The sequence below is a fragment of the Chaetomium globosum genome, genomic scaffold (assembly GCF_000143365.1).
Source record: "Chaetomium globosum CBS 148.51 scaffold_3 genomic scaffold, whole genome shotgun sequence".
NCBI lineage: Eukaryota > Fungi > Ascomycota > Sordariomycetes > Sordariales > Chaetomiaceae > Chaetomium > Chaetomium globosum.
In genome coordinates this window covers 379,765-406,415 of record NT_165978.1, presented here as the reverse complement: position 1 = coordinate 406,415, position 26,651 = coordinate 379,765, and the positions used below count along the sequence as shown (strand labels likewise).

Below are 26,651 nucleotides of genomic sequence, written 5' to 3'. Positions count from 1 at the left end.
ACCTTGTTTTGTAATCGGATCTCATCAACGCATTCACATCAGCCCCCAATCCGCCGTGGACCACAGCGGGTCCACCTCCATAAACCCGAACCCGCCTTGCCCCGAGATCATGTCAATAACATAGCCATCGCCACTGGCTCCCATGAACGCCTGCCCGCCAAACCCCTCCCCAACCTCCATCGACGACATCACCCCAGGCACCAACCCCCCCTCAGCTCCAGACCGCATACATCCCTTCCCACCACCAACACCGCGATCCAACCGCCCCTCTCCCTTCATCACCGCCATCTTCCCCTGAATATCCCTCACAATCCGCGGCACCTCCCTCCCCGCACCCCCACCGCGCTTCACCACCGCCTCCCACGCCCTCAACACCACCCCCGCAAACAACCCAAACACCGGCTCATGCCGCCCCTCTCCAAAATCCGCATCCATCCCCCTCGCCTCATAATTCTCGCTCATCGCCCCCCACACTTCATCTTCCCACCCCCTTTCCACCGCCGTACTACCCCCACCACCACCAGCCGTTGCAATAGCCCCCGCCAGCGCGATATACGCCAAAAACGGAAAGTGCGACACCACATGCCACCGGAACCCTCGCGTCAGCGGGGAGGTCATCAGGCAGGTGTCGCAGCGCAGCATGGCGAGGGCGTGGGGGACTACACTCTCTCTGACCTGTTCGGTGTGCGGGGTTCTGTGTGGGGTTGGGTTGGGGCGAGTCCGAGGTCTGCGCAGCAGTAGTGGTAGTAGCAGTGGAAGCTCGCCGCGCGCAGTATTCGAGCAGGCGGCTGCGGGCGACGAAAGCGCGCGCGGTCCAGAGGGTGTGATAGTGCAGGGGGATGGTGGGGCGCAGGGGGTGAGTGCGCGGGTGAGGGTTTGGTGCATGGGGAGGAGGGGGTCGTTTTGTTTTCCTCCTCGTGGGGGGGGTTCGTTGGGGTGAGGTGCTTGGGTTTCGGTGAGGGCGGCGAGATGGGGGTCCGTGAAGTCGAGGTGGAAGGCGCAGTGGCGGAGGATGTTGCTGAGCTGGCCGCGGACGAGGATGAATAGCGCTTCGGTGGGTTTGTCGTGCACGGAGGGGGTGGTTTTCATGTCTGGGAGGAGTTCGAAGTTGTTGAGGTTGAGCGGCGTGCGGCAGTTCCAGGTTGGGGCCATGATACCGGTCCGGTAGTTGTACGTCTCGCAGATGCGGCTGTTGAAGATCACTAGGGCCCACCATAGCCGTCGGCGCATCTCGGCTTCGAGAACGGGGCGGGTTTCGTTGGTGGACTCTTTGTGGTAGCCCAGACGTTGGGCCATGTGGATGGCAACGGCCAGCATGGAGGATAGCGATCGAGGGTCCACGCCGGGCTTCAAAGATACCTGGCCGAATGAGTTAGAATAGAATCTCCTCAAATGTTTGCTCTCAGGGAAGAATTACCAGATAAAGAAAGAAAGCCACGAGACAGTCATGATCGCTCGACTGCAAAAGATTGGAGTTGAGCAGTGCTTGCTGGCAAGCGAACTGGTAGCCGCCCAGGAGATCCTTCCTTGGTGACCCAAACAGAGTCTGGCATTGCTCCTCGTCCAAGCTCAGAATAGCCGTACAGTAAATGCTGAACAGGAGGGCCTCCAACGGTGGGCTGATACTCGAAAGGTCGCTGATGGCGTCGATGATGCGCCCCTGAAGGCTGGGTGTGTGCGTCACCTTCAACAGGGGGTTCACGTTGTCCAGGTAAATCTGCCAGAGCCGAAAGACTTTCCCTTGGTCGGGGTGCATAGTGGTAACGGGGACTGCGCTCGCGGGTGAGCCAAAGAGAAGATGGTGGCTGGTTTCCGGAACGTTGTTGTAGGTGCGATCCCACACATTGTTGATGACGTCGCCCATGTCATCGTCGTCACGCAGAAGACGACTATCTCGCTGAACATCGTCTAGCCCGTCCTCACTGCCATCTTCCGTCTCTGATTTCTTGATAGCAACATTAGCTAATTATTTCCGAAGGTAGACGGTGTATATCGACTTACGTTTTGACTCAGGGCTTGCCAGAGGTTCCTAGAGATAGTCAGCAATTAGATCCGCCAAGCAAGCTATAAAGACCGAATAATAGTGTGACAAACGTTGTCCTTGGTTTGGTGGTCTTCTCCTGATTGACCGCGTCAGAGTGAGTGGTGCGCGGAGTATCAGGCGTGGCGGTATCGATGGGGGACGAGTCGGCTGCGGTCGCAGTGGCGGCACTATTGGCTGCAGGCGGGTGTAACGGGTCAAAGGGAACATTGTGTTGGCGGAGCAGGGTTTCGTAATGACGGATGCGAGCGAGAAGGTCGCGCTCGGGGAACCTGCGGCGTCGTTGGCGTGGGACAAGGGTAGCGGGGACACAAGGGGTGCCCCCGCGGGTGCAGTTCCCACAAGGGAACTTGCGGTCACACTTGACCTTGCGCTGCTGGCACAATTGGCAAGCCAATACACGCTGCGACTTCCCCGCAACGCGGTCCGACTGCGGTGCGGCCCGGTGGTCCATCGGTATGTACCTATGCTTTGATGTCATCAGCCGTCCGAGAGTCCACAAGTCCAACAGTCCAAGGGAGCTTGCAGTTCCCGAAACCTTGGCAAAGCTTGTCTCGGCCCCGAGAGTGAGCGGTGAATGAACCAATAAGGGGCGAGCTAACCTTGCAACAGGCTCCACGTGAAGGTGCGTCCTTACTTCGTACGCCAACGCTTTCCGGCTGAGAATTGACTATTAGGGTTGATTGCTTCTCAGTAGAGCTGCCCAAACAGAGAGAAAAAAAAATGATAAACCCCGCTCGAGTTACCAAAGTAGGGCTATTCCATCTGGCGGATCGGTCCTTTGCTGACGTAGTCTCGGGACTTAGCTTTCCCCGAGCAGCCTCCGCTTAGACTCGGGCGTTAGAAAGTCCCGAGAATCAACACCACTCCCAACTTCGTGTTCACAGAAGCCCGAGTAATAAAAATGTTTAGTCGTAGTTAATGATAGAAACCCCGAGCGATGTCCCGTACATAAACTTGAAAAAGCCAGGCCCGGAGCCAAGCCCAGCGACAGCAGTTTAGAACACAACTTCCGGATCGCTTGTCGTTCGAGTCTTCGACGCATATTCGTAGAGAGGACTATTGATATACCAAGCAACCAAAATCAACCAACCTAACACACACCCCATAAAAAGGTAAAGCACACCTACCAGTCGCCATGACGGCTCGCCCTTCCACGCCCATACCCAGCAAGCCCGACTCAAAGCCCGAGGAGTCATTGGACTCGGGACCCGCCCGCGATGCATCCGATGGCTCTAATCTAGAAACCCCAAAAGTGGAGGGCGAGCAGTTGGTAGAACTGGACAAGGCCACCAAGGTCCTCCTAGTAGCCTCAGTCCTGCTCAGCATGTTCCTAGTCTCCCTAGATAGAACGATTATCTCGACGGTATGAACTAACACCCGCACCTTCGCCCTACATTGCCAGTTATAGGCTCATGCTAATTATGAACTAGGCCATACCCGCCATCTCCGACGAGTTCAGCTCGCTCAACGACGTCGGCTGGTATGGCAGCTCGTACCTCCTCACATCCTGCGCTTTCCAGCTGCTGTTTGGCAAAATCTACACCATCTTCTCCGTCAGGGCCGTCTTTCTTGTCAGCATCCTGCTCTTTGAGATTGGCTCCGCCATCAGCGGCGCGGCTCCCAGCTCGGTGGTATTTATTGTCGGGCGAGCCATTTGTGGGGTTGGTGCTGCAGGCCTCTTCGCTGGAACCGTGAGTCCCCTTAAATACCCCTTACCAATACTTGGCTGACCACGGCATCCCAGATCGTCTCCATCATCTACATTGTCCCACTCCACCAACGGCCCAAGATCCAAGGCCTGTTCGGCGCCCTGTTTGGCATTGCCTCCATCGTGGGCCCGCTGATCGGAGGCGCATTCACTTCCAACGTGACCTGGCGATGGTGCTTCTACATCAACCTCCCCATCGGTGGCGTGGCTATGGTAGTGATCGCCCTCTACCTCAAAGTCCCTGATCGCCAGTCGACAAAACTGCCCCTGGCCCAAAAGATCCTGCAGCTCGATCTTCTGGGAACGTCGGTTCTCGTGCCAGGGGTGGTGTGTCTCCTGCTGGCACTGCAATGGGGCGGTCCAACATATCCTGTAAGCTACTGGCCCCCTTCCATCCCCCTTTTTTTCTTCTTCCCATCACCACCCCGCACTCCCGCTCCCCCAACCAACAATACTAACCCCCCACCCCCTCCACAGTGGAACGACGGCCGCATCATCGCCCTCCTCACACTCACCTTCGCCCTCCTCATCGCCTACATCACCATCCAAGCGACCCTCCCCGCCACCGCCACCATCCCAGGCCGGATCGTCCGCCAACGCAGCGTGATCTCGGCGCTCTGGGCGACCATCTGCCTCAACGCGGGCAACTACCTGTTCATCTACTTCCTGCCGATCTGGTTCCAAGCCATCGCGGGGTCGTCCCCCGTCGACTCGGGCCTCCGCCTGCTGCCCGTCATGCTCGCGACCGTGGTCGGGTCGGTGGTGGGCGGGTTTGTCAACGCCCGCGTCGGCTACTACACGCCGCTGGCGATTGTGGGGTCGTGCGTGGCGGCGGTGGGGGCCGGGCTGTTGACGACGCTGCGGGTTGGGTCCGGCGCCGGGGCGTGGATTGGGTTTCAGGTCGTGTATGGGCTGGGGCTGGGGACGTGCTTCCAGGCGCCGAATCTGGCGGTGCAGGCGGCGCTGCCGCAGGGGGATGTGGCGATGGGGATGGCGCTGGTGTTTTTTGGGTCGTTGGTTGGGTCGACGGTGTTTGTGTCGGTGGGGCAGAATGTGTTTACGAATGAGCTGGTGCGGCGGCTGGAGGGGTTTCCGGGGTTTGAGGTTGGGTTGGTGACGTCGGGGGGTGTGACGGCGCTGCTGGAGGCGCTGCCGTGGGAGGTGCGTGGTGAGGTGCTGGTGCAGTATAATGAGGCGCTGCGGGGGGTGTTTCGGGTTGGGTTGATCGTGACGTGTTTGACGGTCTTGGGTACGACCACGCTGGAGTGGTTAAGCGTCAAGAAGCCGCAGCCAAAAGCAGACGAAACCGGTGATGTGGTTGAAGAGGAGAAGAAGGTTGGGGCCCCGGTGGAGTAGTTAAGTTGTTATTAGGTGGAAGGCTAACGGGAGGGATGCTATGGGTAATGCGCTTCGCTTCTAAGTTGGAACTGGATTAGTGTATAACACCTGTAACTACACGTAGGGCGCAAAATAGATGTTGTAGACGGTTAGTTATTTCCTGAATACTAGCTGGGTACCTATTATCCGCTACCTGATCTGATCTTCAATCTTCCATCTCGGATGCTTGTGTTTGTGTCCTCACTCTGGTCTAACGTGAACTGAAACTCGAACGAAACGGCTCGATCGGACGATCGCAAATGTAACTATCGACTGTGACACCCAGGTATGAAGGTTGATAGACCTAGTCATACTAAGCAAGTTCATCCAGTTAATAGTGTAACAAAAGGAAAAACAATGTAACCGCGATTGTGACACTCAAGCAGTGTTTGTTTATGTCTACCTGCCCCCTTTTCTCACTTATGATCCTAATACTATATAGTTTATTCCCTCTGGACTGACGGTGTTCTCGAAGGCTTCGTAACTTGACCTTAGAGAGAAAGTGGTAGCCTAACGTTACCGTAAGCGCGCACCTGCGTCCCTACTTTACTAAAACTTACCCCTTTTCATAAAATTAACGTTAAACGATGAACCCTCCCCAATTTCCACACCCACCCCAGGCAGAGGGGCCAACCGCTCCTTGATACTACTTACGTGCTCAAGCCACAAGCGTCAAGTCCTAGTGGTAGAAGGCATCTAGGAGATGGATCCGATCGAACTGGGTGCCGTGCCAGGTGGATTCGGGATGGAGGAGACCTACGCTCTTGTTGGAGGAAGATGTTTCGGTTGAGATGACGAATTTGGTGCCCTCGCCGTTGGTAACGGGGTGGCTGAGGTTCCAATCTCCAGTGGGGACTGTGTCGAAGAACGGGTTACTGGCGCCCTCTGGGGGTTTGGGAGCGGTCAGATAACGAGTAGCAGGGCCTTCGTGAGCGTCCGTAGTCCCGGGAACTGGATTACGGATGCGAGAGACAACCAGCCCGGTGGTCGGCTCCTGGTGGGCGTCCTCAGCAGTGAATGGTACCAAAGATGCTATGGCTGATAGAAGCGAGGCGTCGAGTTATGAATAAGACTAGGGGTATGTACATGTAGTACGTGCGACGAAAGAAGGCCAGCCTAGGCTGGTGATGAATGGGATTGCGGCTTTGATCTCCAAATAGCCTAGGTACCTAGATAAGGTCAGGCCGCTCGTGTATGGTGACCCTGGGTCCCAGACAATGAGAGCCCATCCAACGCTGGCGGTTTTGCAGACGGTGCATTTGACGGCCCCCGAAGTGCCAGTTGAGGACTGAGAGGTCTTCACCTGGACCAGGCCCGGTTGTTGGGTTGATCGCCCTGGCCATCTAACTTCACGGGTCAAACGACTACTACGTGGAGATTCATGTTTCCGTCCTCCCTACAAAAACAACAACGTTTTAATCTTCGTTGCTGTTCAAAGACTACCGCTTCTTGCCCTCGTAACCACCAAGTTCTGGACCTTTCTTAGCAGACACAAAATTCCATTGTATGTGTGGGTATTGAGAACAAAACCCGCACCGCACCGCACCACAGCAAACCCCCAATCCCAAGCGAGACACGAGCGATCAACGCATTCAAATCTCGCAACCCGACCCGAGGCGACCACTCGTCAGCCACTCGTCAACCGACCGACCACTCGCCAAACCACCCACGCCCCCCCCCCCAAAACACCAATCACCCCATCCCAAGACGTAACATCAATCCAACCCCACCCCACCCACCATGCCACCATGCCCTGCTGCAAGAAAAAGGGTGTGGTTACATCCACTTCTTTGCCTCAGTGAGGTACCCTCTGTGTGTGTGTCGCACAAAAGCGATCTGTCCGGCAAAGGCCCGCGTTAGACCCGGGATTGCAGGGTTGCGTTGGAAAGGATTGAACCGTGCCAGCGGGAAGGATGAGCAGTCCCGGTCAGTGCCGCATCTCTGTACCACACTATCAACAAGCGGTTCTGATTCTGATATGAACCAGAGGCTGAAACGGGGTTGCAGAAAGAAGCACAAGAAGCACAAGAATCACCGTTGACATTCCTGTCTCAGGTCCGGCATGATCCAAAATCAAGCCGACCCAGGAACTCGCTCAACAGCGGGCATGCAGCAACGACATGTAGGACCTTGGTTTCAAAACCACTGGCCACCTATACTGTGCAACAACCGTTTCAAGTGGGTCGTGTCACATACTACTGTACCTACCCGCTGCGTTATCTCTATTGCTTTTTCCCTTTTGATATAGAGAGATCCTTGTCAAATTCACGATTACCAGATATGCTATATGGAATCTATTACATGGTAGAAATATACACGCCGGTGACCGGGTTATGGCAGCTGGGAAGCCATGCAAAGAGAACGCCACCCGGTGCTTTTCCAAATATCCAATAACTAACCAATATGTTGTCCCAATACGCTTAATACGCGTACCGGAACTTCTTGTTTTCCTTGTCCGTCATGTTGGCCCACGCCTCGGGTGACATGTAGGCCTCCTCCTGTTCGCCTTCAGACGTGCGCTTCTTGTTCTGCCAGACGTAGTACAGGAAAAGGAGGAAGGTGGTCAAGGCGCAACCCGCCTGGGTGCCCATGACAGCAATCTTTGCAGGGCGGTACTCCGGTGCATCTTTGGCTTGGAAGGTCTGGGGGCCAATGATGTTACCGAGTGAGAACGAACCGCTGATGAGCGCGGCAGCGAAGGCACGCTTGGTGCCACCTCCGATATTGGCCACAGTCCACTGTAAAGCATGTTAATTACCAAACTACCCCTACAAGGAAACAAGGGCAGTCCTTACATTGTAGAAGATGGCGAGCGGTGCAACGACGGCGTTGACAAGGTAGATGCCAGCCAGACAGCCGGCCCTGTTGGTGATCGGGAGGAAGGACATCAACGCGCCGCCGATGATTCTTGTGTGTCAAGTTAGTCAAGGAGTCCCATGGAATTGCTGGCAGAGTCCGTGACTTACGCAGGGATGATGCAAGCAATAATGAAAGCCCAGCGGTGGGACTGCAGGCGGATACCGAATCCAACAAACAGCGTGAAGAAAATGCTGACGGCGCCCGACGGCGTGTTCATCAGAGCAGATTGCTTAGAATCATACTGAAGGCCACGGATGAGGGTGGCGGAGTAGGATGTGACGACACCGCTAGAAACGGACAGCTAAGGCAAGATATGAGTTAGCAAGTTGCAGTGACTCGGGCGTTTGTGGGCAGGTACTCACCAAAATAACGGAGAGAAGCAACAGATAGATCTGGGGGTCCAGCAGGGCCTCGACAATCTCCTTCCCGCGGAACTTGCGGTTCTCGATACCGGTCTGGTTAACACTGACGTGCTTTAGCAGCGCCACCTTCTCGTTGCTGGATAGCCATTTCGCCTTCATCGGGGTGTCAGGAAGGAAGAGGACGACGCAGGACCCGACGACCACGGTGACCACTCCGAGGACGACAAACATGATCCGCCAGCCGGCAAGACGGGATCCTTCGCCAATGTGCTGGAAGCCATACGACACTAGGCCGCCGACGATCTGCCCAATTCCCAAGCCAGTGTACCAGAACGAGAAGCGCGGAGCCTGCTCCGACTTGGTATACCACTGGCTGCTAATCAGCATCAGCGACGGAGCAATGGTGGCCTCGAAGATGCCCAAGAAAACACGCGAGACAAGAAGCGTCTGGTAGCTGGTGGCAGCAGCACCGCAAGCAGTGGCCGTGCCCCAGAGGATGACATTCAGACCGAGCCATTTGGCGGCAGGGACGGCTTGAAGGAAGTAGACTGGAAGCACGAACGGTCAGCACCGTGGTGGCACCATCCCGATGGGATCGACGGGGGTCTTACTGTTGGGAACCTCAAAGACCAAGAGACCGACGAAGAGGAAGGTTGCGACATTCGAGAAGTCGTTGCCCCCCATATTCAGGTCCTTCTGCAGGCCCATCACATTGGCATACTGCGTGCAGGTGATACAGGATTAGCCGCCGCCCTGTGGGGTGGATGGGAAAACGGATCAGCCTCTTACGTTGAGGATGACCTTGTCGAGAAACTGCAGCGTGTAACACAGGAACATCAAAGGCACGATATGCCAGTCGATCTTGCGGCGCAGGGCCGCGAGATCAATTGGCTCGCTGGTATCAGCATCCCGATTGGCGTCGAGGTACTTCCAGGCAGTATCCAGCTCGCCTGAAGCACCGTCGCGCACCGTCTCATTGACGTCGACTCGGTCCTTTGCGCTGTTTTTGTCCGAAGTCGTCGACATGGCGGGCGGTTGAAAGTTCAGGAACCGAGAGAGAGAGCGCAATGACCTCGCGGGAGGGAAGCCAACAATTAATTTGAAGACAAGACGAACGAACGGACGGGAAGGGAGGACGAGGGGCGGGAACCGGGGGCACAGCAAGGAGATCTCGGTCAGACAAAACCAAAGACTGACGGACCCGGGGAACGGCTGGGGGAGGAGATCGGCAGAGTTGGCCAGGTGCCACGGGTTGCAGTGCCGGAGGGAACACGGGAGAAACGAAGGAAAAATTCAGAAGGGAAGGAGAAGATCAACCACCAACATAAATTGATGAAACGTGGGCCGAATGCAGGCACCAGCACCAGCAGCGCAACAAGTTTAAAGGAGGGAAGGCAAAGATGCCGAGGCGACGACGCGCATATGCTGTTGGTTCTTGCCCCGGCGAGCGAGCCATGGTGATTTCAGCCAGGGTCTTGGGGGCCACTTTCCTCACTCACAACACAAAGTACCACGAAAGAACCCCTTGCGATGCAACAAAGTCGATAAACGGGATAGATCTGGAAATGGCTGTAACCGAAACACAAATCATGGGCCGGGGGTCTGGAGCACGAAGCACGATTAGGACACAGAGACAGTGTGAGAGGGCAAGGGGCGTCGCGAAATTCACTGTTCAGGTCGAACTGACCAGGGTGGAGATGGTGCAACCCCACCCTTGCATGGCTCTTGCCTTCCAGGGTGTTCCCAACCCCTGCCTCACCCCCCACCGAGACCACCACAACAGGAAGCCGCGAGACTGGCTCTGTTGTTCCCTCCCTTGTCGGAAAGGCATCCCCGTCCGCACCTGCTGCGCCCAGACGGCACAGCACTGGAAGGCCGAGATATCGTCCTTGGTAGCAAAAAGACCAGGTCCCGAATATGGCCGCGAACCTGCCGCTTGCACCAATGCCAGCCTATCATCTCGGAGAGAGGTTCAACTTGAGCCGACGGCCCCCGATAGGATGCCGCTTCTTGGCTGGCTAGGTTTTTAGACCCCCTGGGGTGGCTTCCTGCGAGACACACTTGACTTGGTACGCAGGACGGATACGCCTTGCATTGACCGAACCCGCCCAGGACCAGGCTGCTGCGAACAATATGATCAAAGGGTTTCTCGCAGCTGTTGATGCAGCCACTCGAAGCTCGAGTTCGAGGCTCAGGCTCCCAAGGCGGAGGAGGAGAGTGGAGGTCCGTGATGCAGGCTCCGCGATTGGTTTCCCAAGCCTCGGCGGCACACAGCATGCAGCAAGGGAGGGCAAGGGCAGCAGCAGGGCTTCGATGGAACGATGCTGAGAACATTTTTCCATTTTTCCCGCACTCTCGGTGATGCACACAGTCGGTTGTCAGGGTTCTCACGGCTCGGTCGCCTTCCTGTCTCATCACACATCTCATTACCCCCTGGGTGGTTTGGATGGGACGATGGGACCCTTGATATTCCTTTTTTCTGGATCTGCTCGCGGGTATTCCCATTCCTTGAACGACCACGAGGCGGCAAGATTTGGGCCTCAGCCCCCAGGTTTAAACTTGATGACTTTCCATGGTCCCCACGTTGACTCGCAGTGTTGATCTCCCGCCGAATCCGTTCACACTTTTCCCACGAGCCCGCCCACCTTCTTCCAGCCGCGGTGCTTGCCGATCAGCTCTTGAGATTCCTTTTTCCCCAGTCGTTCCCCAGTTCCCCGTTCCCAACGCATCTCCCACTCGATCCTGCAACTCATTAGATCCACCGCACCGCCCCCTCGGGTCTTAACGACCGAATCGATTTCTCGCTTGACCCGACTGACTGTATTCGCCAACATGGTTTGGGTCGACAACGCAACGGCCGAGATCGATGCCATCTCGGAATGGCGCACTATTGTCGCCATTTGCACTGTTCTCTCGGCATTTTCGATTGCGATCGTGATGGCACGGGTCTGGATCAGGCACAAGAACCACGGGTTGGCGGCCGATGACTGGATGGCGATGTTGTCAATGGCATTTGCCCTGATTTATTCGCTACTGTGCATTGTCCGTACGTGCATACCGCCCCCAACTCCACTACCGATATCGCACTCGCTTCAAACCCGGCTTTGACTAACGGAATTCGCAACTTCAGAAACGAAGTATGGCCTGGGGCTCCCGCTTAAGCTGCGGCCAAAAGAGAACCTCATCCCTTACACCCGTTCCAACTATGCCGGCCGGCCGATCTACCAGATAGGCATCAGCTTCTTCAAGGTGGCACTGTTGATCAGCTACCTGCGACTTTTCAAGGGAACCAACCACATCATCTACCGCCGAGTGGTCTGGGTCGCCATTGTGGCCGTCGTGGCCGGGCACTTGGGATGTGCGCTGACCTTGATTTTGGCGTGCAGTCCGGTAAGTCGGAGCCCGAGACTCCACGCTTCGGAATCACATCACATTAGTGTGGCCGGCTGCTGACCTTGTACGACGTCTAGGTACACAAATCATGGGATCCGTTAACACCCGGCACGTGCCTTGCACCCGGTCCTTCATTCACGGCATATGCCATCGTGACGATCGTGTCCGATGTGGTGGTGGCCGTCATTCCGATCCCCGTGTTGCTGCAGCTCAAGGTCAACTTGGGCAAGAAGATTGGTCTCATTGTCATTTTCCTGCTGGGTCTCTTCACGACGCTGTGCTCGGTCTTCCGGTATCTGCAGATCGACAGGATCCAGTATGGCGACGGCAACTCGACCATGCTCATCCTGTGGGGTGTGATTGAGTTCAACGTCGGGGTAAGTTCCGCTTTTTCCTGCACATGTCTCAGAACCCCCGCTCTTGCTCGGTCACTGTGCAGCTGTCTCACGCTTACGCTCCGCCTTCCCTTAGAACGTGGTCTCTTCGCTACCATTCCTCGCGCCGATCTTCCTGCGCAAGGCCAAGCAGTACACGACCAAATACTCCGGAAGCGGCAACAACTACGGCAGCGGGGCGCGCAAGATCGGCAAGTCGAGCGAAGCCTACAAGCTCAGCAGCATCTCCAGCCAGGTGAAGGGCACCTTCGCCACCGCCCAAGGCCAGAGCAACGGCAGCGAGGAGAACATCCTCAAATCGAGCACCGAGAATGCACCCGAGAACACCATCATGAAGTCAGTCACATACAGCGTGCGAGTCGACTGAGACAGGCGTCATCCACGGCCTGGCGGGCGAGCGGGCTTGCATGGGCGCTTGCAGTGTCTTGGCGTTCACTTACGTTACACATCGATTAGATTCCAATTAGCTTCAACAGGGCGGCGTGACAGAGGGCGGGCGGCGTAAGGGAGTGAACTACTGGGCTTACAGGGTGGGGGATCTGCTTTTCTTGGGGTCTTGTTTTTCTGGGGCAGGCGCCCGAAATGTGTACATGTACATACCTACCTGATTTTCACGACGCTGTCCGATACTTTCCACGATGATGCGACCACAATCGAAGACAAAATAAAAATAATTTGCCTGGCTCAGTCCGACGTTCACCTTCTCAAACCGAAGCCAAAACAAGCTCCGACCAAGTGGACAAGTGTGGAAACGATCGCCTCGACCTTCTTTTCGCACCCATTCCCCTTCCAGTAAGGCGCGCTGGTTAAAGTACACCCCTGTCCCAGATAGCCCCGATCGGCGATCACCGCCTTTGCCCAGCAATCCCCAGCAACAAGCCTAGTGAGCCCAGCAGCCGTCCCGACACTCCGCCGCGGCGCCGCCGATCCCTTCTTGTTGCCGTCCGGCGCACACCCACCACCAACCCACGACCCAACGCAACGACGGTCCCAGCGCTCCGGGACTAAGCCCCATCCCCACCCAACCCTCCTGCAGTGTAGCTGCCACCGCCTGGCCTGCCTCTGCTGGGTCAGTCATCTTCATTCCAGATCCGTCTCGTCAAACTCCAAATCCATCCGCCGCCGGGTCAGCAGCGGGCTGGTTTCGGTGATGCGGCTCCACCGGTGCGCGTCCAAGCACGCCTGGCGCGACGCCAAGACGGCGGGGCGCGTGCGGCCCACCACTTTGGCCTCGTAACGGTCCAGCGCGGTGCGGAGGGTGTCTGTGCCCGTGCTGCTGGTGGTGGTGGTGGTGGTGGGGTTGTTGTTGACGTCGATGGATTGAAATTGGGGGATTACGAGTTCGGCGAGGTCTAGCACGTCTTGGATGGCGTGGTTGGCGCCTTCGCCGCGGTCTGGGGATTGTTAGTTAATTTTTAGTTTTATTTTCCGGTTAGGAAAATAAAAGCACTTACACATGGCCATCGGGTGCAGCGCATCCCCCGCCAGGGCCACATGGCCTGTGGTGCGCAGGTCTTTGGGCGGTGGCCAATCGTAGAGCTCGAGCGACTTGACTTCAGTGCCGGCGGGGATGCTGAGGGCGAGAGATCGGAATGGCTCTGCCCATGTTTCGGCAAACCTTTTGATCAATGCGATGCGGCCCTCGGGTGTTTCTGGACAAGCGATGGGCGCTGCCTCGTTGAAGAAACCCTCGCGGATCGGCCAGGAGAAGACCATCTGGCAGGTGTATTTACCGCCATTGCCTTCCGGGGTGTTGTTGGGAGCATCGAGAACTTCCAATTGCCATCCATGTCAGTTTTTGGAGGGGTGGGTGCACAACACAAGACAGCAAGTACGTGGAATGAAACTCACCACTGATGTACACAAACGAGTCGTTTTGAGATGCCGCTCCCTGGAGGAAGAAGGGGTCTAGTTTCCGCAACGGCTCAATTTCCTCTGGAGTGCAGTCGATCTTAACGCCCAGCAACCTCACAGGGATATGGTATTTTTGCTGCTCTGGAAATAGCAACGCGCGGATGCGAGAGCTGCCACCATCACAGGCCACAGCGAGGCTGCCCTCATAAGACGTGCCATCATCAAAGGTCGCTGTGACGGTTCCGTCCTGGGCGGTCTCAACGTTGTTGACTGCCTTACCCCACTGTTGCAACATCAAAAAAAGGACCGACAACAGGTCAGCTCACCCTTTGTTTCACTTTGCACGACAGAAAACGAGGGTCACATGCCTGGATATCCAGCCCCGTGGCCAACAACCGACGCAACCGGTCGCGCGTCACTCTAATGCGCTGCGACACGGAGGCGTTGGGCGTCTTGGCCTTGAGCTCGCCCGTGCTGAGGTCGAAGAAGGGGAAGGTGGACGGCCGGCCCTCCTCGACGGCAGCCCGGTCGACGTAGGCCTCCGGCAGCCGGTTGAACAGGTCCTCTGGCAGTAAGGCGCGCAGGGCGGGGAGGGACCAGTGCAGGGTCAACCCCCAGCCGAGCCCGCGGGTGGTCAAGTCGGCATCCCGCTCGAAGAGGAGGACGGGCACGACGCTGCCGGTCTTGCGCAGGTACTGGGCCAGGAGAAGGCCGCTGAGACCGGCGCCGATGATGAGGATGGGTTTCTGGTTCGGGGCTCCCATGTTCGGGCGGTTCCAAGGGTGCGTCTGGGTCTGGGCGGGTTCGGCTTCGTGGTTGTATTGGTCGTACCAAATGTAAGGTACGGTACATACATAAACTGGCAGGGACTCAACGCTTAACTGAGCGCGGTGAAACGTGCGTGCAGTGCCCTGCTCATGCTCTTATGTCGCTGTGTAAATTAAAACGGAGAATTCCATCCATCCATGGTGCCCATTGTCCAGCGCATCCAGGGGAGAATGGCGCGCTGCTCCGGAGCCGGTGCACGCCGAACTGTGGTCCCGTTGGCGGCCGACGAAACTTCCATTGATGTCACCAAGAAGCCCTGGAAATAACCCTGGAAATGCAACCACCGGCGGGGTCTGTCCTCTTTCATCTCGCAACAAACCACCCCCAACAGCCCGCAGCCAACAGCTTATTATCGTGCCATGTTCCCCCACCGGAGCCAAAGAAAAGACAGCAATGCCCAGAACGATATCGATACGAACATCGGTTGATTTCTGAGCTCCCTCCTTTCTTCCATACCCTCGGCACTGCATGAATGTCGCTCGGTCGACACCTCTGGCAGGTGCCCAGGAGCACGGACAATTCCCGTCTGGGCGGGCTCCATAGGTACCTCGCACTAAATTCGCGCCGTCGCAAATAGGGTTTGGTTTGCGCTCTGCCCTCTGAGCGTCCTCCATAAAATCCTACCCAAGGACAATCGGCCCGCCAGTTGGGAAAGCCCCCACCATGTTGCGAGCTTTAACTCCAACCTTCTGTCGATCAGCTTCGAGCGATGGAACAGAAGCCCGAGTCTTTGATCCTCCAAAGTGTAGATCCAATTCTGCTGCCTGTGTGTGCCTCCCCTCTAGTTTTTTTGGCATCGGAATTGCGGAAACTCCGCGCCTTGACCCTGAAATGGAAGTCCGAAGTTCGGATTCAACCCGAGGTACGGATTACGAATACAACCTTCCATGCAAATGGCAGATGTCGGAGAAATTGCTAGAAGAACAAAAGCAAGCCCAATTATCCCTCGCCCGCCTCCCAAGACACGGTATGATAAAATACCGGGGGACGCTACCAAACAATTCTCCGTCGTCGTTGTTTCGATTGTTTCGAGAAGCCGCCACCGTTCCCCTCCCTCCCCCCTCTCTTCCCATCCCTGCGTTTCCGGTTCCTGCCCCCCACACGTCCGTGCCAACGCTCGGCCCCCTCGATCGAGATGGGCTCGATCTGGAGCAACAAGGGTCGAGGGAAAACCGGCCCCCTGTGGCTGGCGGTTCAATATCGAACCATCGATTGACAGGGGGCTTCCCTGTCCCGGCACACAACGTTTCTCTTGGATGCCAAGTCGGTGGGTTTTGGGTTTGGGGCTCTTTTTTTTAGTTTGGAAGGTTTTGGAGTGTTGGCTTTTTGGCTCGTGAGCGCGAACACTGTGTGGAAAGCAGTGGCAGGTTGGCCTTCCATTCCCGGATCTGGCTCCCCTTTCCGGACCAATCCCAATGCCGGCTTGGCTGGAAATGCTTGCATTGTTGTCAACCAAGTCTGGATCTATTTCCGCATTTGTGCTTGCATGATGCGAGGCGCCACGGACACCGTGATGGTGAGATTGTTTGTCTGGCTCCCTTGCCTCAGGAGTCAGAACCGCATCGCATCCCTTGCTTTGATCATAATACATTCTGGTCCACCTCAGCTTGACTTCGCCAGAGCCAAACGCGAACCCTGTTCCGGCCGGCTTGAACTGGTTTAACACGGGGATCGAAACCGAGCTGAACCGACGGGGCTGAGCTGAACGAGCGAAAGGGGGCATGAGCAGCGGCGCGAACTAAGAATCCCATCCGACATCACTACAGCCATGTCCGTGTAAAATCCGTGATCCGAGATATTGGAATGTCACGTCACAAAAAGCAAAATCTCCGGCGGGAACTTTCCCTTTTAGCTGGCCTTATCTCGACGACGCAGTCTCCAGTTGCCGAGGAACGTCGCGATTCGATCCCCACGCTCCAAAATTCCCGGTCAGGGAGCCAACGAACACAGGAGTCGGAGGTTTGTGTGGGGGTAGCTATACTCATGGGCAAGGCCGTGTGTGGCGTCTCATCTCAATGCTGTACGGTAACTGTTCTCCCCTGGTTGCACCATGTTGGGAAGCTGAGACGGTGCTCATGTTCGCTTGCCGGCAGTTCAAGTTGCCGCGCCGTTCCTGACCCGGCGATCCGGGAAGAGGGGGGGCATGACCTGGGACAGCGGGCTGGCCCTGGTTTGTCTTCGCTCCATGTTTGGCTCCCGTTTCAAACAGCGATGGAAGGCACTTGCAATGGGGCAGTGGGTTTTGGTTGACTGGGTTTAGTACAATTCCTACGAAAGGATTGCAACCCCCTTGTCCTTCAAGGTCAGGTCTTCATCTATTAACCATTCTCTGTCTATTGTCTTTGCAACTTGGATTCTGGGTATCTTGAAGCAACGAAAACGTGAACTCATTTTAGTAGTTTATTAATTCCCAGCGTTTTATTACACGGACCACTAAATGTCAGTCACCAAGGTTATGTTCTCATCATTTACACGGTATCGAGTCCGGTTTCAGATGATCCTACCTTCAAGTGTTTTTGTATCCAAGTTACCTTCTCATAAACACATTCAGTGTCATAACTCTACTCAATAATTTCATGATGGCTAACCTTATATTGAAGAGTTTACCGTAACTGATTTAGACTCCAAGAGGGCGCAGCGCGGGTATCTCAGAACGCCGGCTATATAGCGTAAGCAAACAAAAGAAAAAGATCAAAACTACTCGCTATCATGATACGTGCAAAGGGCTTATTGTTGTTGTTGCGTTTATCGTCCTGGGGGGGGGTGGCCGCGTTGCGGCCGCCCCCGATGCCACACAATCTTCCGGTGTTCTGGCAGGTATTTTAGGTCTGTTTTAACAGGAATAGCACACCAGTAACAACACCAACGGCTGGCGCAATGTTCAGCAATAGAGGGGGCCGCTTTAGCAGAGGCCAGGGCGATAGTTGAGGATGTGCTAAATTAAGTCTAATATACAATCCGTACTGCTTATACAGCATCTCTAGCGCCTTGCGCCTTTTGACAGCGTTGTACTGTGTACATCGCTGTCGCCACCGCCTCCATTCGCGGGGTACATAGCAGTAGTGTTATGTTCCAGAGCTCACTGGCTCGCCCGGGGTATCACTCGTTCAGTCATAGCCCTGTCGGGCAACTCATGCGGCATTACGGCTACTTGTCGTGCCAGACATAGTCCTCGCGTTTGGGTGGCTTGGGCCAGTCGTATGTAGAATGGAAGAAATGAAAAGGAAAGGAAAGGAACAGACAGGCCGGGTGGAAAGGGAGAAAGAGTTGATGGCGCTCATTTCCTCCCTTCCTAGCTGAATCTCTCCCAGGTATCCTTGACCAGCCAAAACTCTTCCGAGGCCAATCCCCGGCCCGGCTGGAGGAGGGCTTTGTTCCGTTGATTCACGGGGTCATCCATAGGCAATGGATAGGGCTTGCGGGTCGCGGGGTCTATGGCCCTGACGACGTAGATATGGCCACCCACAAGAATCCTCTTCATATGTTCGCCCATCCACACCGTCATGTGGTTGTCAGCTTGAGTAGTGACGTTATGGATCCTGCCGTCGGGCATGCACACGCTATTGCGTCTGCCGTACTTGTCATAGGTGCATTCTCTGTCGTGCATGGCCTTGCGGATGAGGACGCACTGGAACTTGTTGGCCCGGGCAACGCTACGGGCAATCTCATTATGAGCCTGGCGACTTTGGTAACCGACTCTTGCGTCGTCGTCAAGCCAGACAACCATCGGGTCTTCGAGAGTGCCCTTACCGGTTTGGTAATAGGCTGTTATATCCTCGAAGCCGAGCCCGCAGCCTTCGAGTCTCATCCCTGGGACGAAAACTTTGTTGGGTTTGACCATCTCGGATGGGAGGAGGTTCCGTGCGGTGGGCTTAACATCACCCTGCAGTTGGGAGATGCGCCTATGTTGAGTACGGCGACGGGTACCTTGGGGGTTGCCCCAACTATCACCCTGGCCTCTGCTAAAGCGGCCACCTCTATTGCTAGACATTGTGCCAGTCGTTGGTGTTGCTAACTGGTGTGCTATTCCTGTAAAAACAGAATACCTGCCAGAACGCCGGAAGACCATGAGAAGTGGGTAACGAATACCAAGGTTTGCACTCAGAGTCGAGTCGTGTTGGGCTTATTTATAGATAAACTTTTGCAAGCTGGAATAAAACAGTTCGAATTATAATACACATCACAGGTGTACGTTACTTAGGTACATGCATGTAAGTAGAGCACCAAGGCCCAGGACCTGATTGCCTCCCCGAGCACAGATTAGGATAGCTTGGTTATATAAATACTGACAGCATGTTGTGCAATCCTGCTTTCTGTTTTTGGTGCAACTATTCATTCATGAAAGCAGCTGGGACAAAGATGAATTAGTCGACCAAACAAAAAGTGGCGATTTCAGGACCTAATATACCCATTTATTGTGCTGTTCCCTTTCAGTCCACAACAGCATGTTTGAGTTTCATTTACAATGGGACTCGTGAACTCCGAGGGCGGGGCCGGACACACATGGAATGGAAATGAATATTAATTGAAGCTCAACAGGTTGGTTTCGTCCGATCTGCTTTCAAACCACAATCTTCGAAACCGATCGACAAGCACGTCCAGACTCCTCTAAGCTAATTAGATTCGACCGAGATTGCACCCAAAGCACAAATGGGCAGCATCACGACTCAAGGCACTACCTCCAAGTCTAGCTTGGCGGCTGGCCTCGCCGACGAGGCCTTGACAGAAAGCACCCACCACTCTGATTATGAGGATGACCCCGTGGAATGCTTCGACAATTACAAGCTCCTCCTGGATGGGACAGAGTGGTTGGATGGGTACCCAGATATCGAGCACCATCAAAACTATGAACAGAACGGCTTCCATCCCGTCCTTCTCGGGGATGTCCTGGGCGACGGTGGACGGTTTCGAGTGGTTCACAAGCTCGGTTACGGCGGGTTCGCAACTGTCTGGCTCTGCCACGACAAGGTTTCCAAGAAGTGGCGTGCTGTCAAGATCATGAGGGCGCACCCGTCGACCGCTGACTGCCCTGATACGAAAGCCCTCAAACTCTTCGGCGGTATCAGCCCGGACGTTTTGGCGGCCAACGGAGTCCAACTGCCACTCGAACAGTTTTGGATCGAAGGGCCAAACGGGCGTCATCTCTGCTTTGTGCTACCATTACTCGGCCCCAACCTTCTGAACGTCGCCAGGAGGTACTGCCACGTACCCGATCTCATGAAAGACGTCTGCTTCCGGTTAGTTATGGCTATGAAGTTTATACACTCGCGAGGGCTTTGTCACGGCGACTTCCGGCCCGAGAACATCCTGTTTCGGCTGGCTGATGGGGTTGACGAATGGGAAGAGGAAGCCATCCTGGAGCTGCTAGGGGAGCCGGAGACGATCCAGATCCAGCATGTCGAGGGACCCCAAGTCGACCTTGAGCCAGGCATTCCACGCTACCTTGTCAAGCCCGCCCAAATTACATTCAGCGGGGGAGTCTGCTCGTCTCAAGTCGCTGTCATTGACTTTGGTGTTTCATACCCCGTCACCCAGACCCCAGCCGACGGTAGTGGCGTCCCCTTACCATACACGGCGCCCGAGGAGCTCTTCGGCCAGTACGACAGACTGGGTATCCACACTGACATTTGGGCTCTAGGCGTCGCCCTGACCAAGGTTCGGATCGGCGTGGAGCCCTTCGCTGACGACCTCTACAACACGCCGATGGATGCATTGCAGGCGATGGAACGCATCATGGGCCCGCTTCCGGAGCCCTACCGTAGCATCTGGAAAGATCTGGACAAGGTGTTCATCAACTCACAGGACGAGGAGGGTAGTCCCCTCGGCGACGACGACAGTTGGAAAGACGAGTCGGTCATGGCCACGGTTCACACGCTAGACGAACAGTCATCCTGCAAGGAACGGTTCGAGGAGCGCGGCCATGCCCATTTTCTCGGTTTCTGCATGCGGTCACCACGCGTCATGCGCATCACGGAGCAAGAAGCCGCCAAGATCACCAACCTAGCGGCCGCTGACCCCGGCCAGATGCCTGGGTTCAGTCTCACCTCGGATCAGCGTGGCCTCAAGTACGAGGAACAGGTCCAGTATCAAATGCCGATGGACGAGCTCGACCAGATGCTCAATCTCTTGTTGAAGATCTTCCGGTGGCAACCCAAGGACCGGGCGGCGCTCGACCAGATCGCCAATCACGAATGGTTCGGGGACCGGAACAAACGGCAGCAAGCCACCGCTGCGTCTGGCTCTGCCCCCGACCTCGGCTGGGGGCTTATCAAGAAGGTGTGGGAATCCTGGACCTCCTACCCCGGGCGGGTGGCACTGGGACTTAGTAGGGGCACCTGCTGGCTAGGGTGGTTGGCCTTCAGGGGGTTGAGTAAGGTGGGGAAGACAATTTCGCTGATGGCTGCGGCTGTGAGGAGGCGGTTGGAGGTTTGAAATATGGGTTTCGAAGGTGTTGGTTATTGCTGGTGTGGGGATAATTATAGGGAGAATGGATGTTTTTTTTTTTTTTTTTGTTTGTATGCTGGAAGGGAATAGTGGCTGGATTCAGTGATATTGAACTGCGCATGATCAGGTACCTAGGTAGATAGTAATAATAAACATGACAGATGGATGAGTTGGCTAGGTTGTCTACAGAAGATGAACGGCGAGGGGTGACGTGACAAGATACATCTGACATGCTCACCTCCCAAAGACTGGACTAGGGCAAGAGGCAGCGGCAAGGCGAAGAGAAATGGGTTGGCGTAAAAGGGGAACTACCTGCCTGGCTGCCTGGGCGTGTTCTCAAACCGCTGACTCTTTCCGATCGCAGCTCAACTCTCCTGACTTTTACCACATGACCGTCCCACCATCACTCCTCGCCGACATATCGGAGAAACGATCCCTCTCACCAAGCTCAGAAGTGGGCAGAACACTGCGGACATCAATGGCGGTTACTTCAGCTTCTCCACCTTGAACATCCACTCCAAATCCGCCTGCACCTCGAATTCGATTTCCTGGCGGGCATTCAACCGTGGCCGAAGCTGCAACGACTGGGAACCGCCAAGTTGATCAGGTCGCATGCACCTGATTTGGCAAGGGTTCTTGTAAACCTTGATGTCCTTAACGATGCTCCTGCACCCGTTCACTTCACGCTCGCAGCTGTAGATTGGAATGCAGGGCTGGTCGCGGTCGGTCCTTGCCTGGAAGGCGGCGAAGGGCAGAGTGATGGGGGTTTGACAGCTGCCCACGTCTTGATTCTAAACCAATCAACATGGCACAAATTAGCACAAGGTTCTGGAGGGTGAAGTCCAGTTACGAGACGGGGGGAAGATGCAGGGGCGTTCCGGAACGTCCACACAAGAAGGTGCACACAAGACTCAACGTACCTTGGTAATGAACCGAGTCACAAGTTCCTTGGGCCCGGCGCCCATCTAAGCGCCGTAGCTCTTCCGGGCAATGCGGGATTCGATGCGGGGAAGCCCTTCTGAAGGGCCGCTCTGTTGGGTGGCAGGATTGTGGCTGGCAACCTTTGCTACGCCGTGCATGGCTGCGCCGTTCTTCACCGCGAATTGTCTGCAAATGACCCGTGAGGCCATCGTCAGCGGGGGAGCACTAATGTAGTCGTGCTTCTCATCACAGCACTCCAGCTTGGGATATCACGTTAGGGGCCGGACCTACCCATTGCCATTGGTCTCTGTAAAGCGGACGATCGTGCCGAAGTGGGTTCGCAGCTCTTGCTAGAGGAATTTGTTGCGTCCAAATCCACCTACAACGACAATGGCCTAGACATGGCAACAGCTGTGTCAGACCAAACTCAGCAAGAGGAGGGAGGACACTAAACTAGACGTACCTGAGGCCACCACCCATACTTGTTGTTGATGGCATCCACATGTTTTCGTGCGAGACTTACGATACCGTCGGTGATGGATCGGAACGTCTTGATAATGCTGGGAGGGGGGCAAAAGCACCTACTCCCAGGTCGAGGTGTGGAAACTCAGCCAAGCCTGCGGCCTCGGGCTCAAGAATTAGGTCTGAAAAGGTGGCGCCGTCGGTGATTTTAGAGTCGGCAATAGCCTTCTCCATCCGCTCGGCGGCTCGCTCGCCCCAGGTAGCCGGGATGCCGAAGGTGAAGCCCGCCGTCATCAGCTTGGAGGACTGGCCCTTGAGGCGGTCCGCTACGTCGCTCTGTATCTTGGTTTTAGCGCACACCCACATCCTCCTCATGTACTCTGCCAGAACCGTGGCCCCATCAAAACCGGTCGCTGCAATCTTGGAAAGCTCCTGTCGAACAGCCCTGAGGTGTTGTGGGTCGCCCTGCAGTTCGTCGTCGCCAAGCAGTGCAAGCTTGATCAGGGCCAGCTGGTCGCCCTGGAACGAATTGGCGTCCCTACCCCAGTTTTCGTCGTGGTCGGCAGTCCCCAGGACTGTTGGTTGCAGATGTGCTTGGTCGGAGAGTAGAGGCACTGAGACCGGCGGCCCTTCGGCGTTACCGAGGCCGTTCACGAAGCAGTACGAAATCACACTCGTCCTAGATAGATGCGAATGTGGTCAGTGCCACAGTGGGGGATGCCAAAGACCTTCCTTGAGTTCTTTTCTTGTTGGGAGAAAGGCTGGGTGTTGCTTTTCGGTCTTTTGTGCAGTGGTTAGACTTACGAAACCCCGATATCGATCCCGATCGAGACACCCGATGGGATCCTCCATGGTTCGGTTGAGGGCGTGACGGTCAAATAGAGTCCCGGTGGTCGGGCAGCGGTCGGCGGCGAAAGGGAATGAGGTGTAGGTAAATTAGGGAGTGTGGGAAGAGGAATACGAATGCGAGACTAGAGAGGCGAAAAAATCCGGCCAAACGAAGATAACTATTCAGTGACAGAACGGGAAGCGTTGATGTTCAGTGCTGTCCCCCTCAAGTGACTCTGCCTGGACCAGAATGAGAGCACGAGCGACGAGAAGAATGCAAAAATGTTGTCCGTCTGTCTCCATTTGGCCACACGATGGCTCAGGCAACCCCATTACCCGTCAGCTCGGACGCTTTGCTGTCCGAACGCCATTAACTGTGCAGTCAATCAATCGCCGGCAATGAAGCCCGGTGATACCGACGTGTCGACTGTTGACTGTTGACGCATGGTACCGCCTCGGGACGGGAGGTGACAGATGTCAGGGGCGAGACTAGCGCCAATAAATGAAAACGCACCCTCGAAGTGGCGCTTCACACACGGCCGGGAAATACATGTACAAAAGATACATGTATATGTATGTACCTGTACACAAGATATGGTCATGGCACGTACAGTCCTGGCCCCGAGTCGAGCGGAAAGCAGTCAAAGACCAACCCAGATACGGCATCTGGGGTATGTTGTCGTCAATCTGTACATCACCGGCAATTCCTCCACGTTCTTCTCAATTGTCAATTTTCCAGACGGTAGTTCCGTATACCCGAAACGGAGAGCTTGCCAGCGAAAATTCTGACGCAGTGTGTGCACCGCTTAGAGTGGCGGCGGCGCGCCCCATTCTCTGTGCTTTGTGTACTGGTGTGGTAACATTGACCGGTGCCAACCTCACACCTTTATTCCCCTGCCGCTTCCGGAATGTGAATCCAGAGAGCAGAGCCATAAGTCCCACGCACTTGCTCTCTGGTAAAGGCCACGGCGCTCTGTGGAATGCCAACCGCTCTCTTGACAAGACTGTTCCTCTTTGCCATCTGACCGCCATCACCCCTTAGTTCAATACGATCAATCATCCGCCCCAAAGCTCTGCAATGTCTCAGATCAAACGTCAAAAGCGCAGGTCGCCCTCGCCGGACAGTTCCGAGACTGAAGATTCTTCGTCTCCAAGCCCCCCCCGTTCCTCCCCCTCCCCTCCCTGGTCTTCATCCGGACTGTGTCGCCTACTGTTGTAAAAGGGGCACGGACTGGATTAACAATCAGTGCATTCTGGGAGACTACATCAATGGACCTAGTGCAGAGCGCCTGGACACGGCGGGTTACTGGGAACCGTTGAGGACAGAGGTGCGGCTGCTGGGGGGACACCTTCAGAAATGGGGCCTTCTGCCGTGGCCAAGCCTGGACCCCGAAGTTCAAAGCCGGCTGAGCAGCTGGTCCCCAGTTGCCAAGCAGCTCTGGGAGTCCGACTTTCTTGGTCATCAAAAAGCCATGGTCCAGGCCTGGATTTGGCACTATCTCGACGACTACGTGTTTTCTTTTGCGGGCAACCAACAGGACGGCATACTCAAACTCCGTTCCCCGGTGTGGGAGCATGTCCAGGTCCTACGACGGGACCTCGATGGTAAGCCATTCCCCAGCTCTTGAAATGTTACAAACCACGCTAACACACCTCTAGTTCTTCGTGCCCGCGACGCCACCATACACGATGTCGTTTATCGCCACCAGTTCCAAGTCTGGAATCGCCTGACCGAGCACCTTGTTCGAGGAGGGCTTGAGGATAGGGAGTCTTTTGATCAGGCCGAGTTGGTGGCGCACTTTAAACGATCTATCGGTCGTCTCACCATTCTCCGGGACAAGACGCCAGACGATGCCTCCGATGGAGACCACTGTGACGCCGGTGACGCCTCCAGCGCGGTCGACCACTTCGACGCGGCCATCGAAGGCCTACTTAAGTCGGCATGTCATGCGCAGTATTTTATCCACGGCATGGACTGGGGTTATACGCTGAGATTCACCCCCATCGGACCCCACGCGGGCAAGATGTTCGACTTCCCCTATAACCCGGGGTGGATGGAATTGAACAACCCGGTCGAGGTTCCATCCAAACACCCAAACGAAGTCGACCATCCTCCCGTTCAACTTGTTAGCCAGCCCATGCTCGTCGCCAGCGGCTTGAAGGGCGCTAAGCATAACACGACATTCACTCTTCGGACCTCGATGTGTGTTGTCACGCCCTGGACATTCGGGGGCAAGGAGGCGCGCCCGTACGTCTACTACGGCTTTGAGAAAGGCTGGGAGCTGGTTCCATTCGACGTGAGGTCTGAGAACCAACGCAAGTACCATGAAAGAAAGCGGATGGAAGAGCAGCAAAAGTCACAGCCACTCGTCGAGGGGCTCAAGGACGGCGAGTCGCAAGCCACGGACGGCCATGCCATCGACGACTCGGTTGCAGATGCTCCATGCAAATGACTGACGGTTCCCTTTGTCATCTTTCATCAATTCATGGGAGCAGCATCCATAGTAGAAAGAAAAATGACCACTGAGCACCGCCTTCCTTCCGATGTGGACTCAGCTCTCTGTCCAGTACAACACCTATTGCCATGAACCCCTCCGCCGCCGGCCCAATCAGCCGATCGCGATCTGGTGTGGCGCATTTACGATGACGGCTCCTCCCTTGCATCACCATTTCTGTCTCTGTCCACCCCAAAACCGACCGAGAAACGGAGAGCGGCGGGACGCAGTGAGCCGCCCAGAAGGCTCGCTTCCCTCCCGGAGCAAGGTGTCCGTCACATTTCCACTACTTCCGGCCCTGCCATCCCCCCAGGCAGGTCCTCTGGACCAGGAGCGAATGTGGCGTGTGGAAGGAGACGGGAAGGAAGCAAACGACGCAGGGTTCTGGGCCGTGATAATGCGGCAGGTTGGACTGTGCAGGCAGCTGCCTCCCCAACCCCCCCAAGCCTCCTCCCTTCAGCTTCCCACAGCGTTCATCATATCACAGAATGGCGTGAAAACGCCACCCCACTCTGCAAGATCTGCACAAGCCCAACGGCACGCGCACACACACATGGGCAAGGGGTAAAGGGCAAGGGCAAGGGAAATGGGCCTGCGCTCGCCGCGCAAGCCGGGAATCTGCCGCTGTTTGGATCATCGCGGCTGCCCCTGTGGCGTGATAACAACAAGAAAAACTGGGCC

General features: G+C 55.8%; 11 protein-coding genes across 11 annotated transcripts; 6 read left to right on the top strand and 5 right to left on the bottom strand.

Moving 5' to 3' along the window:
* Positions 1-33: 33 nt before the first annotated feature.
* On the bottom strand, positions 34-2,495 carry CHGG_05398 (uncharacterized protein; the record flags this gene model as incomplete). Its single annotated transcript, XM_001221492.1, has 4 exons — positions 34-1,359; positions 1,418-1,945; positions 2,002-2,029; positions 2,095-2,495. 4 exons carry the CDS (start codon positions 2,493-2,495, stop codon positions 34-36), a joined length of 2,283 nt encoding a protein of 760 aa, XP_001221493.1.
* A 684-nt stretch (positions 2,496-3,179) lies between these two features.
* On the top strand, positions 3,180-5,108 carry CHGG_05397 (uncharacterized protein; the record flags this gene model as incomplete). The annotated part of the gene is made up of 4 exons (XM_001221491.1): positions 3,180-3,407; positions 3,475-3,735; positions 3,789-4,124; positions 4,230-5,108. 4 exons carry the CDS (start codon positions 3,180-3,182, stop codon positions 5,106-5,108), a joined length of 1,704 nt encoding a protein of 567 aa, XP_001221492.1.
* Positions 5,109-7,549: 2,441 nt separating this feature from the next.
* Positions 7,550-9,376, bottom strand: CHGG_05396 (uncharacterized protein; the record flags this gene model as incomplete). The annotated part of the gene is made up of 6 exons (XM_001221490.1): positions 7,550-7,867; positions 7,925-8,036; positions 8,096-8,289; positions 8,351-8,898; positions 8,962-9,070; positions 9,140-9,376. 6 exons carry the CDS (start codon positions 9,374-9,376, stop codon positions 7,550-7,552), a joined length of 1,518 nt encoding a protein of 505 aa, XP_001221491.1.
* A 539-nt stretch (positions 9,377-9,915) lies between these two features.
* Positions 9,916-10,678, top strand: CHGG_05395 (uncharacterized protein; the record flags this gene model as incomplete). Its single annotated transcript, XM_001221489.1, has 2 exons — positions 9,916-10,372; positions 10,428-10,678. The coding sequence occupies 2 exons, from the start codon at positions 9,916-9,918 to the stop codon at positions 10,676-10,678; spliced, it is 708 nt and encodes a 235-aa protein (XP_001221490.1).
* A 504-nt stretch (positions 10,679-11,182) lies between these two features.
* CHGG_05394 (uncharacterized protein) lies at positions 11,183-12,505 on the top strand (the record flags this gene model as incomplete). The annotated part of the gene is made up of 4 exons (XM_001221488.1): positions 11,183-11,396; positions 11,481-11,740; positions 11,821-12,120; positions 12,215-12,505. 4 exons carry the CDS (start codon positions 11,183-11,185, stop codon positions 12,503-12,505), a joined length of 1,065 nt encoding a protein of 354 aa, XP_001221489.1.
* A 713-nt stretch (positions 12,506-13,218) lies between these two features.
* CHGG_05393 (uncharacterized protein) lies at positions 13,219-14,756 on the bottom strand (the record flags this gene model as incomplete). The annotated part of the gene is made up of 4 exons (XM_001221487.1): positions 13,219-13,532; positions 13,593-13,910; positions 13,990-14,275; positions 14,412-14,756. The coding sequence occupies 4 exons, from the start codon at positions 14,754-14,756 to the stop codon at positions 13,219-13,221; spliced, it is 1,263 nt and encodes a 420-aa protein (XP_001221488.1).
* A 727-nt stretch (positions 14,757-15,483) lies between these two features.
* Positions 15,484-16,119, top strand: CHGG_05392 (uncharacterized protein; the record flags this gene model as incomplete). Its single annotated transcript, XM_001221486.1, has 2 exons — positions 15,484-15,586; positions 15,659-16,119. The coding sequence occupies 2 exons, from the start codon at positions 15,484-15,486 to the stop codon at positions 16,117-16,119; spliced, it is 564 nt and encodes a 187-aa protein (XP_001221487.1).
* A 1,993-nt stretch (positions 16,120-18,112) lies between these two features.
* On the bottom strand, positions 18,113-18,811 carry CHGG_05391 (uncharacterized protein; the record flags this gene model as incomplete). Its single annotated transcript, XM_001221485.1, has 1 exon — positions 18,113-18,811. The coding sequence occupies one exon, from the start codon at positions 18,809-18,811 to the stop codon at positions 18,113-18,115; it is 699 nt and encodes a 232-aa protein (XP_001221486.1).
* Positions 18,812-19,470: 659 nt separating this feature from the next.
* Positions 19,471-21,252, top strand: CHGG_05390 (uncharacterized protein; the record flags this gene model as incomplete). The annotated part of the gene is made up of 1 exon (XM_001221484.1): positions 19,471-21,252. The coding sequence occupies one exon, from the start codon at positions 19,471-19,473 to the stop codon at positions 21,250-21,252; it is 1,782 nt and encodes a 593-aa protein (XP_001221485.1).
* Positions 21,253-21,749: 497 nt separating this feature from the next.
* Positions 21,750-24,141, bottom strand: CHGG_05389 (uncharacterized protein; the record flags this gene model as incomplete). The annotated part of the gene is made up of 5 exons (XM_001221483.1): positions 21,750-22,055; positions 22,477-22,564; positions 22,709-23,326; positions 23,990-24,056; positions 24,129-24,141. 5 exons carry the CDS (start codon positions 24,139-24,141, stop codon positions 21,750-21,752), a joined length of 1,092 nt encoding a protein of 363 aa, XP_001221484.1.
* Positions 24,142-24,553: 412 nt separating this feature from the next.
* On the top strand, positions 24,554-25,928 carry CHGG_05388 (uncharacterized protein; the record flags this gene model as incomplete). Its single annotated transcript, XM_001221482.1, has 3 exons — positions 24,554-24,690; positions 24,755-25,080; positions 25,135-25,928. The coding sequence occupies 3 exons, from the start codon at positions 24,554-24,556 to the stop codon at positions 25,926-25,928; spliced, it is 1,257 nt and encodes a 418-aa protein (XP_001221483.1).
* Positions 25,929-26,651: the final 723 nt, after the last annotated feature.